The sequence below is a fragment of the Priapulus caudatus genome, unplaced genomic scaffold (genome assembly GCF_000485595.1).
Source record: "Priapulus caudatus unplaced genomic scaffold, Priapulus_caudatus-5.0.1 Scaffold2905, whole genome shotgun sequence".
Taxonomy (NCBI): domain Eukaryota; kingdom Metazoa; phylum Priapulida; class Priapulimorpha; order Priapulimorphida; family Priapulidae; genus Priapulus; species Priapulus caudatus.
Window position 1 is genome coordinate 1 of NW_014579966.1, and position 12,989 is coordinate 12,989.

The window sequence follows — 12,989 nt, forward strand, 5'->3', positions numbered from 1 at the left end:
TCTGTGCGGGTCTGTTATTATATCGTTCCGTTGTAAAATGAGTCGTGATGGCTCTACCATAATAATATTCCCAACGACAATCACTGGCTGGCCACGGACGGGCATAGGGTTGGGAATATCGGGGCTATGGTACAGTTTTGCAAGAGAAGTTCGTTATGTGTGGGATACGAGAGCCGGCAATGGCGATAAGGAGTGGAGATGTTGTCTAGGCAGACGCCCCTGTCGGCACGTAGGTGACCGGACGTGGGTTGACGTACGGGTGCTACGATGAGTTATGGTAATGGAGCGTTAGCGGCGCCGGTCGTAGAAAATAGACGAGTGGCAAGTCAGGAACTTAACTCTGTGCTGGAGTGATCTAAGATGTTACTTTTACTTGCCTGAAAGATGCCCAGTACTAATGGGCAGTGATCGCGGCTATGTTCGAGTTTGTAAGCAAGCCAAGCATAAACTACTGCTGGGCTTTTCTGATCCGCGTGAACTAATTTTAAACAGCTTGTTTATGTGTCGTCAGCAGGATAAATCGGGCTTTGGGCGTGATGTTAGATACGGGTGTGAACTGGTGTGATGATGCCGCTGGTATGGTGAATGCATTAGCCGTTGCTGCAATAGTTGCCCACGGTAAACGCCGTCGTGGCGCCGTTAGAAGCCGCGTTTTACTCGCCCCCACCTGGTAAATGAAATCGCCGGACGAACGAGAAATCTATTCATCTTCTTGTAAGAATCCTGGTAGTTCTGCCTCAGTAGTATAGTAACGGCCTCAAACTGCCAAAATATATCGGCTGGGCGATGCATGCGTCATTAAAAGGTTACTTCAGCGGTGTTGTGAAGTGATATTGTCATACGTTGGCCGCCGGTCTAAAATGCTATCGCACAATTACTCGCCCGGGCGCCGCATTTAGCCGCTTAAAAATCCGACCGCTTTAGAGTGTCCGGGCGGGTGGCTCCGATTGGTCAAATCGGTCGACCACTTAACGATCTTTCGAATCAGATTTGAATAGATTATACGCAGTGCTAAGCGTCCGGTCATCCAGTGATAGAAAGCTTGATAGCTTGATACGAAGCTGATAAGTCACGTGATTAAACCACGCCCAGCTGTTTCAATCGTTGAATTTAACTGTGGATTTACTATTGCTTCAAAGCGTTACATAAACACGTTTTGTAAAAATTGGCTATTCCTAAAGGTAAGTAATATTAATGTAAAGAACCTATTGTTTTATCTGTTTTTTACTGAAAAAGATATAGGTTCAGATTCACAGATACAGAAGACATATGGCCCGGACGCGTAGCCTGGAGCTGCGCGGCAGAGTGAGACCGGAGCCGCGTGAGCCACCGGCTACTATGTATAAAATTGAATTATTACAGCTAACTCGCGCTTTGTTAAATCTATTCGGTTAAGCGTTGCATTTATAATGCTACTACTGACTACTGACTATCTACTACTCACTACTACTACTACTACTACTACTAACTACTACTACAGGACTACTACTACTACTACTGACTACTACTATCTACTACTACTCAGCGGACTCAATCCAGTAGAGTCTCACCAACTCGCATCCACTCGCCACTATTTGCCATGCATCAGTGATCTGCATGTCCGCTATGGCATGCTGGACGATCTGCACCGGATATTCGCAGGCGGAAGCGCGAAAACGCCGCCTAGCGCGTTCTAACACATATCGTGCCCACTTCAATCACCTTACCGCAGGTCCTTCGGGCTATAGATAAAACACGTATAGATTCGCTCAATTCGGACAGTTGTGCGATTCACAAGCCTTTTCAACTGACGCAGTAGGTAGACATCTTCATAGAAATGGTCGGTAATTGTTCCGTCTTGCTGGTCCGCGCGCTGTACGTTCGCAGTAGAAAGCGAGTTTACCCATTTGGGTGTTTCATGCCTGACACTTATTTTTCGAACATATCCGGTCCCCACTCGATGCGCCACGGAGCGCCTATGTTTATGGCATTTCACAGCATGTTTTCTTTCGGGTTTTGTCTATATTCCAGGCCGGTACGCGGAGATTACGGTCCCATAATTTGCTATATATTGAACCTAATCGCGGCGTCAATAAACTCAATATCAGCAGAGAGTAAACTAGCTAAGGACATGTGTCTATAGGTATTCTAGAATATATTAGTGCAAATGATCTCCCGTCACCGGCTGTGAATTCATATTACTCTCTGTGATATTGATATTGACGCACGATCTTAGCAATAGTACAATCATATGCGCGCGCAAAGTGAATTACATGATGATTAAAAGTTTCTAAAATTTCTTCCCCTCAGAATACCTATAGATCACAGTCTTAGCCTATACTCGTCTGTGAATATTGGAGTTTATTTGCGCACGATTAGTCAATATAGTTGAAAATATATGCGTACGGTATATTCCGGTACCGCGGCCTTGATATAGAACTCCCTTTTTCGTCACGCGGCTGCGGCCGGCTAAGCTAGACTGCGTGCGGTGGAAAGTTGACACACGCGGCACTAACTATAAGTCTAGTCGTAGCCAAGGATGACTTGGCGAAGGGTGAAGTCGTACCTCAGTCTAGCTGTAGGCCAATGGATAGGACAGGATGTTCTGATTTTTCCATGATGACGACACAGTTACGAGCATCTACATATAGCATAGGCATGCATAGGGCATAGAGCATAGGCATAGAGCATAGAGCATATATAGTTCGGATTCAAACATTATCCATCGATATTGCATCCATCATATATATGCCACTGTGTGTAGTGCATTGCACTAGAACTGTAAGGCCTGTCAATGTGAGAATCAAAGCAGTCAAAAGATTTTTGCCTTTCCAGTCAAACGTCTAACAGCCAACGCTAGCGAACGTCCTACCACCTCCAGTAGTAACGCAACGTTGGGTGTTGTTTCACTGTTACTCGACTACACAAAAATGTGTTTGAACAGTCTTCTAACCCTTGCAACATACGCGTTTGTTGCTCAGCTAGTAGTAGTACTAGCTCTATATCTATACTATTATAGTATCAGTAGTAGTAAAACAGGTAGCTCTAGTACTATAGTAGTAACTAAGTCTAGTACTTATCTAGTACTAGCTGACATTATAGTCTTCAGTAACGCCGACCAAGGCCTGTGTGAATAACGTGGATATAGGTATTCTTAACCTAGCATAACGTACGTTCTTGAGGCTAGTTAGTTCTAGTACTAGTAAAACGACAGTATTAGTACTAGTGAGTTAGTGGCAGTAGTGCCAGTACTAATAGTAGTACTACTACTGACTACTAATTATTGTAACATGTACTTGTAGTAATTACTGAATAGTAATGTAATGGAAGTATTCGTAGTCTGCATACCCAATTCAATTGTATTCACCCTTGTATCTTGTTATCTTGTTCTTGGTACCTCGTCCTCTGTAATTTCACAAGGCACTCGGTATTCTACGCATGGTGCGGGGTCTTATCTAGAGATAAAAGGATTCGGGATAAAAAAAGGAGATAGAAAAAAGATGCTCGCCCTTCTAGTTCTCTAGATTGTAGTGTTCTTCTAGGACCCAGTATTTTCCGCTAATGAATTGCTAATGCTCTGGTTTCATAAAACTCCTGTGGTTGTTCAACTGATCGAGTTTTCTATGTCGTTGTCCCTTCTTATATGTTATTATAGCTATTAAATTTATATAAATGTTCCAATGTTCCATGTTTCCAAGAAACGGTATTGGCTAGGGTTACAATACGCCTATACTAGACAGGCCCCTTGCTTATCATAGCAAGCAATGTTACTCTACCTATTCCTCTCATAGCTGACTAATGATCAAAGCAATGGAGATTGTAGTGTGTAGGGGTTGCATTAGCGAGACGAAGCCAGTACCCCAGTAATGGAGGTGATGATAAACCCGCACCTCACATTAGCAAAGCGAGTATGAACTCGTGCATTTGCGGACTAGGGGTGCAGATGATATAAGGCAAGTCACATGCGATGATAGAGATGGCAGATAATGTGTTAATTGGTTTACATATTGAAAAGAAGCTCTCCGGAAAATGATTCACATATCATATATTCCTAATGAAGAAGCTGGTATTGAAATGCATTGCACTTTCGCCTTACTGGCTGTCATCCGAAAATCAACAAATCAAATTACTAACTCCCACGTCAACCACAACCCCTGCTACTCGTCGATACCAACTGCCACCAATGCTACCACTATTTTTAAAGTGGCGGAAGCTCCGGTGAAATGCAGGCAATGCGATTCTAAAACAGCTATGATTTGAAAGAGGTAACTGGGCGCACAATCCGCGGTACATCTTCCTATCACTCATGCCAAACGTCTGCCTTCTGTGTTCCCCGCTAATGATTGCCGCCAGTGTTTCGCTGCAGCTGTGGACCGTGCGATCCGACCTATGGATTCGGCGCAGCGGATCCATAGCGCCAGTCGCTGCATACTGTCGTAGGAGGTTGCGCGGTCGCGTGCGCCTTGCCGGCGGACGCGGCACGATTCTCGCTCAGCGCGGTTATTAGGTCAACACTCCTTTTGGCAACACTTCTCTGGTACTCGCGTCTATCATCTGATATCCCTTGAATCTCGCAGTCAATGTAATTCAGTGGCCGTCTTCCTCTGGGTTGGGGCAGCAGTCCAACTCGGTAATACATGCAGATATGATTTGGTTCTTGGCACGAAAACCAGTGACCGCAAAACGCTGTTCTGCGACGACGTACAATCGTAGAAATGGTGGTATGTCTCCATAGATCTTCTGCTTTTGGTTTGTGTTCCCGACCAGCTGATCGTTTCCTGAGACTCCTCATTAAGAAGCCGAGTATATATGTGGCTATCACCGGCCTGCAAAGTGCTTCTTCATGGTCCACGTCCTGAGTCCATATAAGAGACATGTATTCTTATATGGATGCAGCATTTTATATACATATAATGCAAATGTATCGCCGTGAAAGGAATAACTAGCCGATCCGAACCTACAATAAAATTATGGATAAAGAAAGCCAAAGCGTGTGAATTCTGTTGAAAGAGAATGTGATGCATAAGATTAAAATATTCCGTGATTATAATGTGTCGTTGTGTACTATGATGGGTTGTAGTGATGTATGAGAAGAAGGAATACAACCTCATGATATATGTAATATATATCTATACATATATACCATGATATATATGTTGTCGTGTGTGGTGTGTATGTGTTGTGTGTGTGTGTTTGTGTAGTCGTCGTGTGTGTGGTGTGTGTGTGTGTGCGTGGCCCGTGGTGCGTCTATGCGTGCGTGTGTGCCGGTATGCGATGGAGACCATCTTTCGGCAGATAGTATCTGATCGGGCTAGAAAATTATACCGTCAAACCTCCATCAATAAAGTGTGACATGATAGAGTCAAGGGACTGTATCCGCAAGATAATATTAAGAAAATAGCTTTTTCTCAAAAACATATTATAGTTTTCTTTGCTCAGTAATCATACGGTGCTGATCTGAGCTGCAATTCATATTAGCGCGTCTGTTCTCTCTTCGTGACATTCTTGCGAGCTATGGAATATATTTTGTTAATGGGGGTTGTGTCTCCTGCATTCAAACTACGACTGACTATTGGTGGGCACCCGCGCCCGGACGGCCGTCTTTCTTCACCGCAGGTGTCCAGTTCAAAATTGCAGAGCGGGCACGTTCCCCCTGTTGGCCATTAAATACAAAACGGGAATTACATTATGGGAATCACTGGAGTTCCTTAGTCTGAGAATTCGTGGGCACAGTGACTGACCTCTGACACAGCGTCTTGCTGTACGCATTCATCGTAACATCCGTTGAAAATGTTGCTATCCTAAAAGCGCACGAAAAACTATAATAAACAACTGAGACATAACCCCTAATTACCTCAATGACTACGCCACCGCGAATCGCCACTCTGCGACACACGATTTACTCGGCTGCATGCCCTCGCAAATCCAATTGTCGGCTGATACAAAGGTCAGTTGCTGCAATACTCCTAATCGACGCCCGAAGTGTAGTCATAGGCACTATCCATAACACAAAACCCCAATCGCCTCGTAGCTGAATCATAGAGCAGAGACCACCTGCTGAAATGTCGGTTGGATCGAATGCCCGTCTTTTTTAAATTCATTCTTCTTTGTTTTTCTGTATTTCTTCTTTTATACGCATATTACGGTTGTGAGCAAGCAGATCGTGAAGTTGTCGAGATTACATTCAGCTGTCACGCACGCATGTTCGTGTAACTCAGTACGACGGCAACGCACGGCGCGGCCAGATGTAGGGTGCACACACACACTGCATGCCCGGGACCGCGACCTATCCACGCAGCGCACGCACGCCACGGCACCGATTCGGCACGCACGCACGTCTACGTGCACATGCATGCACGCGACGCACGCACGTGTACCTACACACAACAAACGTACGAACGCACTAACATGCACACAACGTGTACCTGCACACAGCACGTGGCGCAGCCGACGCACCCGCACAAACATGTACCTCACACGCGCGCACCGCACGCACACGTGTTAGTGCACACACACGACGCACAGGCACGCACGCATGCATCGCACGTGTAAGTTCAAGCACGCACGCACGCCCGCACCATGTACGTACGCACGCACGCACGCACGAAACTGCACGTGACGTGCACACGCTTCGGCACGCACCATGCCGGCAGGTGTTACGCTGCGCATGCAACGTATCCATGCACTGCGACACGTCGCGTACGCAACGCACGCACGCACGCCGTGTACGTGCAGCACACACGGGACGCAGCGCACGCACGTGTACGTGCACTACACCGGACGAACGCCGCGCACGTGTACGTGCACACGCACGCACACATCCATCTCGCTGGCATCGACTATTGGGATTTGGAGCTATACAGGCACAGCTGTTATTTTCCCGTTCGCGTGATTGCACGAGCATTCTTCAAGTGCTTCTCATGCAATAGCGATTTTCATATGTACGAATTCGACCCCCCGCTGTACTCAACAGGCCTTGAAGCATATCAACTGGTAAGCGGTGCACGGCCGCCATTGCGGGTACACTAATACTGATATAAAGCAAGCGTGCGAAGAGCGTGCGCCGAGGCAATTCGCATCGAGTCGCATTGACTTTTCACGAAGGATTCTTTCAAGCACAAATACTCAACAATTACGACCTCCATCTTTGAGCTACCTAAGTTGAAAAGTACAGTGCTTTACTTGTTGTAGAATATATCACGATGTCTCACTTCGCAGTGAAGCAGAGCATGTTCACGCAAATCACGAATTAGAGTCATGCAAATTCCTCAGCGATCTCTAGGATTGCTGCGCGATTGGAAGACATCATTAAGTACATGGCGGAAAGCGGCGCAGCTGCACTGGCTAACCACAACACGTTCTTTCCAATGAATTGTGTTTACAATCGCGCAGCACGCTAGACGATGCGCGAGAAATTTCATGATTAATTCGTGAATTTTGGCGTATGACACAGCTCCGCTGCGAGGAGACATGATCTGTTCTACAACCAAGTAAGCGGCCTTACTGTCAATTAGAGAGCAAAGATGGAGTCGTAAGGTTGAGTATTTGTGTCTGAAGACCTGTGAAATCAAGCGAGCGTCGAGCGAATTTCCTCGGCGCACGCTTTCGCACCGCTTGCTCTTTATATTCTAGTGTATTAGTGCTACAGCGCAATGGCGGCGCCGTGCGCTTACAGTTGATATGCTTCAAGTGCCTGTGCGTCTGCTAAACATCACTATAGGCCTAGCATGCGTCGAGAATTACTTTCAACGCTTGAAGGACGTTACGGCTTTCTGTAGCCACGTGGGCTAGCCGGATGGAAAGCGAAAGCCTTGCTGCACCACTTACCTATAGTTTCTACTTGGACTGGACACCTGGCCGGTCAGCAGCGTGGGGTCCAGTGACTGTGTAGCGTGGAAGTACCGTATCGTTGTAGACAGTAGACGTGAGATAGTAGATCGTATACCGGTGATGTAAACGGTAAACACGTTATAGGCTTTAGTTCTAAACACAATGAACAGTGACAGTGGTACACATACGCAAGCGATGGTCGCGGGACTCTCTCTGAACTCACTCAACGCTTGCTTTTATGCATCTCTCTTGACCTCGCTCTGGTTCCAACGGCCTTTTTCGAAAGCCGGTTTGTAGCCCCGGGCGGTCCCGCCGTGTCTGGCCGTGTCGCGATCGCTTGTCATTAAGGTTCCCTTGAGACAACTGGTCGACGAATTCGGGTACCTCGGTCCGTGACTTCTTCTTGGACAATGCTAACCAGTTTATGCGCCCAAGTATGTGTTGGTGGTCAGCAGAGCTGTCCCTGTCCATTTCCTTGATTACCTAGGCGGTGTGGAAATAGTGTTTTCCGGAAATCTCACGGTTCGTACAACTGTAACCACGTGGTCCCACGGCTGTATATAAGCTTCGGCGTCCCAGCTCAAAGCAACGACAGAGCCAGCTGCTCAGTCAGGAAGCTCGCACGCCTCCCTCGCTCTCTAGCTGCTGGCGCCTGTCCGCCGCTGCTAGCTGACCCTGTAGGGTGTAGCGGAGCTCGGTCAGAAGTCTACCGAAAAAAACGCTCAGGACGATGATCACGCGCTTGCTGGTCCCCCCTTACCTGACGCAAAAGATACACACTGCGGACCAGCTCGGCTCAGGTGCAGGGAAGCTCGCTCGCCCTCGCCGCACGGCACGCACGGTGCTAAGTCGCACGCCACGCATGCACGCACATGTACGTCCGCACGCAACGCACAGAGGCACAGCAAGCAGCACGTTGCACGCAGCACCACGTGTACGGCACCTAGCATAAACAGCCGCTTTCTACAAACATGTGGTCATTCAATCTGTAAATGTCAACTAGCACGCTTTGCTTCTGCAACTGCCCAAACATAACAGAATACTCCGTTACCTGATCTATGACTGTCCACGTAAACTCGCTATTAGGCCTGCGCGATGGTGTGATGCAATGTTTGCTAAGTGAATTAGCCCCGCCAAAAATTCGAGACCGTTCGGCTGGCAGCAATTGACGCGTGCGCCGGCTTTCGATGTGGCGCACGGATGCGAGAAGCTGCCAGCGCGTGAACTTTTCGTAGTGAACTGCGCGCAAGATCACGTCTTAGCGAGCAGGGTCAACACCTCTCCAGGCGACGCTTCTCTGGTATCCGGCTCTTCATCTGATTGTGGTCCCAAGCTGCATAGAAATTATTGAGAAAAGGCCACGCCGTACGCTATCGTGCCGGATTGCGTTTTCCGTATGTACGCGGTCAGATATATGACTTCGTTGGCGCCAGGCGCTATCCGGAGTAAAACTCATAATGATACTATTAGCATTGTATGTAACTAATTGTTACTGAGTAACATTAAATAAAGACTATGCATTGTAATGTTAATAGACTATGCCGCATCTCTAGGCAGTTTTGTCCGTCAGAGACGTATGTCCTGCGTATTAGACATTGAAATGAATTACAACCTTATCTATAAAGACTTGCAATCTCACTGCTAGTTTTAGCTGTTTATGAACACTACACTTTTGCATTCGTTTTGCAGTTTTAGTTGAGGACGCTAGGTGTCCTCAGGGCCAGTATACTTGCGGAATAATTGAATTTAGGGCTGCTCGCTTTGTATGCACTTGAGTTTTTAATTTGCGCGTGAGTGCAATATTGAGATTCTTTGGTTGAGTGGTGGCAAACCTGCCATCACTTACTCAAATAGATTCAATCAGGAGTGACTGATAATTTATAATTATTAATCACTCTTGATTAATACACTGAGCAGTTATAAGTGATTTGGTTTTGTATTCACGATCCGATGATGCACGTATCCTCTTGTGGCAATGAGTAGCTTGCCATCGGAGATGACACCAGTACCGCGATCGGCACGTCGCAATTGTAGACACGGGGCTCTCTTGTGTTCACTCTCGTCTGTTGCTAGATTTTATGTGTAGTGCAAAACCTTTAGTTTACGCCGTGTGATTTGTACGTGTTTTAGTAAGTATAAAATATACGGTGAAACGGCAGTTGTAAACTATTACCAATTCTACTTTTTATTTATTTTATTTCTAAGTATGTTCACGCATTTCACGGCCCATATAGCACTTATCTATAAGCGCACAGTCGCCTGGCAGCAGAAAATATCCAGCGACTACAGTATCCTTGAACAGCGTCGGCGTCTATTTTGATGCTAACCTTTTTCGTTTACTGTAGCCGTGTTGCTAGATGCAGCTGTGAAGGCTATCCCGCTGCGGGGCGTCAGCCGCCCGCTTCTCAACCCAACATGCGACGTGTTTTGTACGCTAGACGGCTGATCCTTAACGCGCCCGCTTCTCAACCCAACATGCGACGTGTTTTGCATGGTAGCGGACTGATCCCCACCGCGTCCGCCCAGGCACAGAACGTGTCTGAAGCCAGCACGAAACTGCCTGTTGGTCACGCCGTAGACGATCGGGTTGACGCAGCTGTTGAAGGGCGCCATAAAAATTGCGAAGAGAAAAAATGGCGCCGGCCAGTCGTAGTTGGGATCGAAGTAGAAGTCAAAGACCATCGGTGTCCAGGTGATTACGAACACGACGAATATCGTGCAAAGGGTTCGTGCGAGTTCGGTCGACGCCGTAGACGTCTTCGTTTTTGACTGGACCGCACCTGCAGCTGCGACCTGTAGCGAACAAAGGCAATGTTACCCCGTTCTCGCTACGGTACCGCCGAATAACCGAGTAGCTTAAGGGTAGAATGCAAGAAACGTCACTATTGTTATTACCAAAGATTGACGGCGAATAGCCGTACCTGTCCTTTTTAGCTACTAATGCAGAGATTGCAGACATTACTAATGAAATGCGATGCATCATGAAGGCAGGTTAGGCGCATTGCCTTTATCCGGACATAATTTGGTTTGTGCGAGTGTACGTTATGTAGGATTTCCTTCTGTGAGACATAATAAAGTCATAATAAACTAAATTTAATGCGGTTACTGTCCACTGCACAGGCACTTGGATCGTTTCAATAAAATATAATGCTAAATAAATACGAAATCTATTTACTACCAAAGTCTTAATGTTTCTCTACTCTCTTTCGCCTATTATTGCCGACAATTCCCTGTAAATGCCGTGCAAATGCTCCTCTGCAACACACATGTACACCGCACGCACGCTGCCGCACACTGACACACATATATATACGTATGAGTAGAGAAACATTAACACTTTGGTAGTAATTTGGTAGTTAATTGTTTGGGGTACCTGCACCTTTTAGCTACTAATGCAGAGATTGCAGACATGACTAATAAAATAAGACGCATCATGAAGGCATGTTAGACGCGTTGCCTTTATCCAGACATAATTTAGTTTGTGCGAGTGTACGTTATGTAGGATTTCCTTCTGTGGGACATAATAAAGTCATAATAAACTCAATTTTATTATTAAAGGGATTGGGACAATGTCATAGTTGAGATGGCGTTGACGGGCACACGTACGCGCGGGGAATAACAATAGACGCAATGGCGCTAGAAGTAGTGCCAGTCTAACCCGAAAGTACTTACCCGCTGCTTACTCTTGTAAACGTGGAGGAATACCTTCACGTAGCAGATGGCTGTCACGGCTACGGGCGATATTAGACAGAGCGCTGCCCACAGGTGGCGGTGTAGCGGGCTCGTGTACCAATTCCACAGGCACGACTGCGAACGGGGTTCAAACCAGAAGCCGTTGTCGTAGAAGAACGCCGGCAGATTTATGACGAAGACGGCAAACCAGGTGACAACGACAATGGCGACGCATTTGCTCGACGTGAACACGCGTCCGCAGACGTTGGAGTAGCAAAATAGCGAACATACGACTGACACTGATGACCATAAGTGTGAAGAGCGAGGCGTTACACACGTTAATGCATGCGGCGCCGGTAAGCGTACACAGAATCTTCGACCCTGTCAACACCTCCTGCTTGAGAAATCCTACAGTGAGAAACCCCGGGAAAGGGGCGTGTAGATCATTGATCTAGCAGTCATGTATCATTTCAGATGGAAAAAATGTGTTTATCTCATGGGGACTGGAATATAGGAAGTATTATCGCCGCATTTATATTCTATGAAAAATGCGGTTTGTAGAATTAAAATACAATTTTAACGGACAGAAAATATCGAGTGATACGAAAAATTGAATTCCAGTTTATGGAATGCTATCACCATCTTCACATTTACCTCTGTCACAGTTGTCAAAACAAATACGCGTTCATAACCGTATAAGAAACTTACAAGCCTATTTGTAGATTCATATAATTATATCATGATTATTATAGGACGGAATAAAGAGCATCGTTACGATTACACTAGATCCCCCGTCACACTAGATCTTCACTAGATCCCCCGTCACACTAGAGCTACGCTCATCACGATCGCCCCACGCTCAAAAAATTTGGCCGAGCGTGGTGAGAGCGTGGCTAATTGAGCCCCAGCGCCGATACTACGATCTAAGTGCGTCTTTACCCCGCCCAACAAGCTTTTACCACGCTCCATACCACGTTCAACACCACGCCCGCATCACGCTTGCACTGCGCCCGCTGCGTCTTTATTGCGACCAATCCGATCGCATTGCGTTCAAACGACGATTTCACTGCGCTTAAGCAACGCTCACCGCGCCTCAACTGCGCGCCAGTCACGCTCCTAGTGCGACTTAATCACGGTGATGACGGACAATGAGCATGGTACGGCAGCAGTTGTAATGCAGGTTTTTTTGTGCGCATGACCGGTCGTGCACAAGAGCCGAACGTGCGTCTGGCTGCTGTGTGCGCAGGTCGTGGAACAACGCATTAGACATGACAAGGGAAACTCTTAATCGGGTTTTACCATGCGTGTGTCTTTCGGCAATGCCTCTGTCTTTTGTAAGCGCGTAAGGTCGAAAGAAACACATCGTCTGGGGTGGCTAAGGTGACGAGGGACCCGCGCGTTGTTGCATGCTCATATACTTTAGCATAGCGGCAGGGAATGGCGGGTTGCTGCGGCTCTGAGATCGGATTTTACTGTTCAACTGTCTCTCGTCTACGACCTTGACTTTG

At 46.9% G+C, this 12,989-nt stretch overlaps 1 protein-coding gene across 1 annotated transcript; it reads right to left on the reverse strand.

Moving 5' to 3' along the window:
* Positions 1-10,028: 10,028 nt before the first annotated feature.
* On the reverse strand, positions 10,029-11,780 carry LOC106819155 (melatonin receptor type 1B-B-like; the record flags this gene model as incomplete). The annotated part of the gene is made up of 2 exons (XM_014823809.1): positions 10,029-10,602; positions 11,482-11,780. Coding segments are annotated over 2 exons (770 nt in total), but the record flags the coding sequence as incomplete, so codon positions are not given.
* Between the last annotated feature and the right edge of the window lie 1,209 nt (positions 11,781-12,989).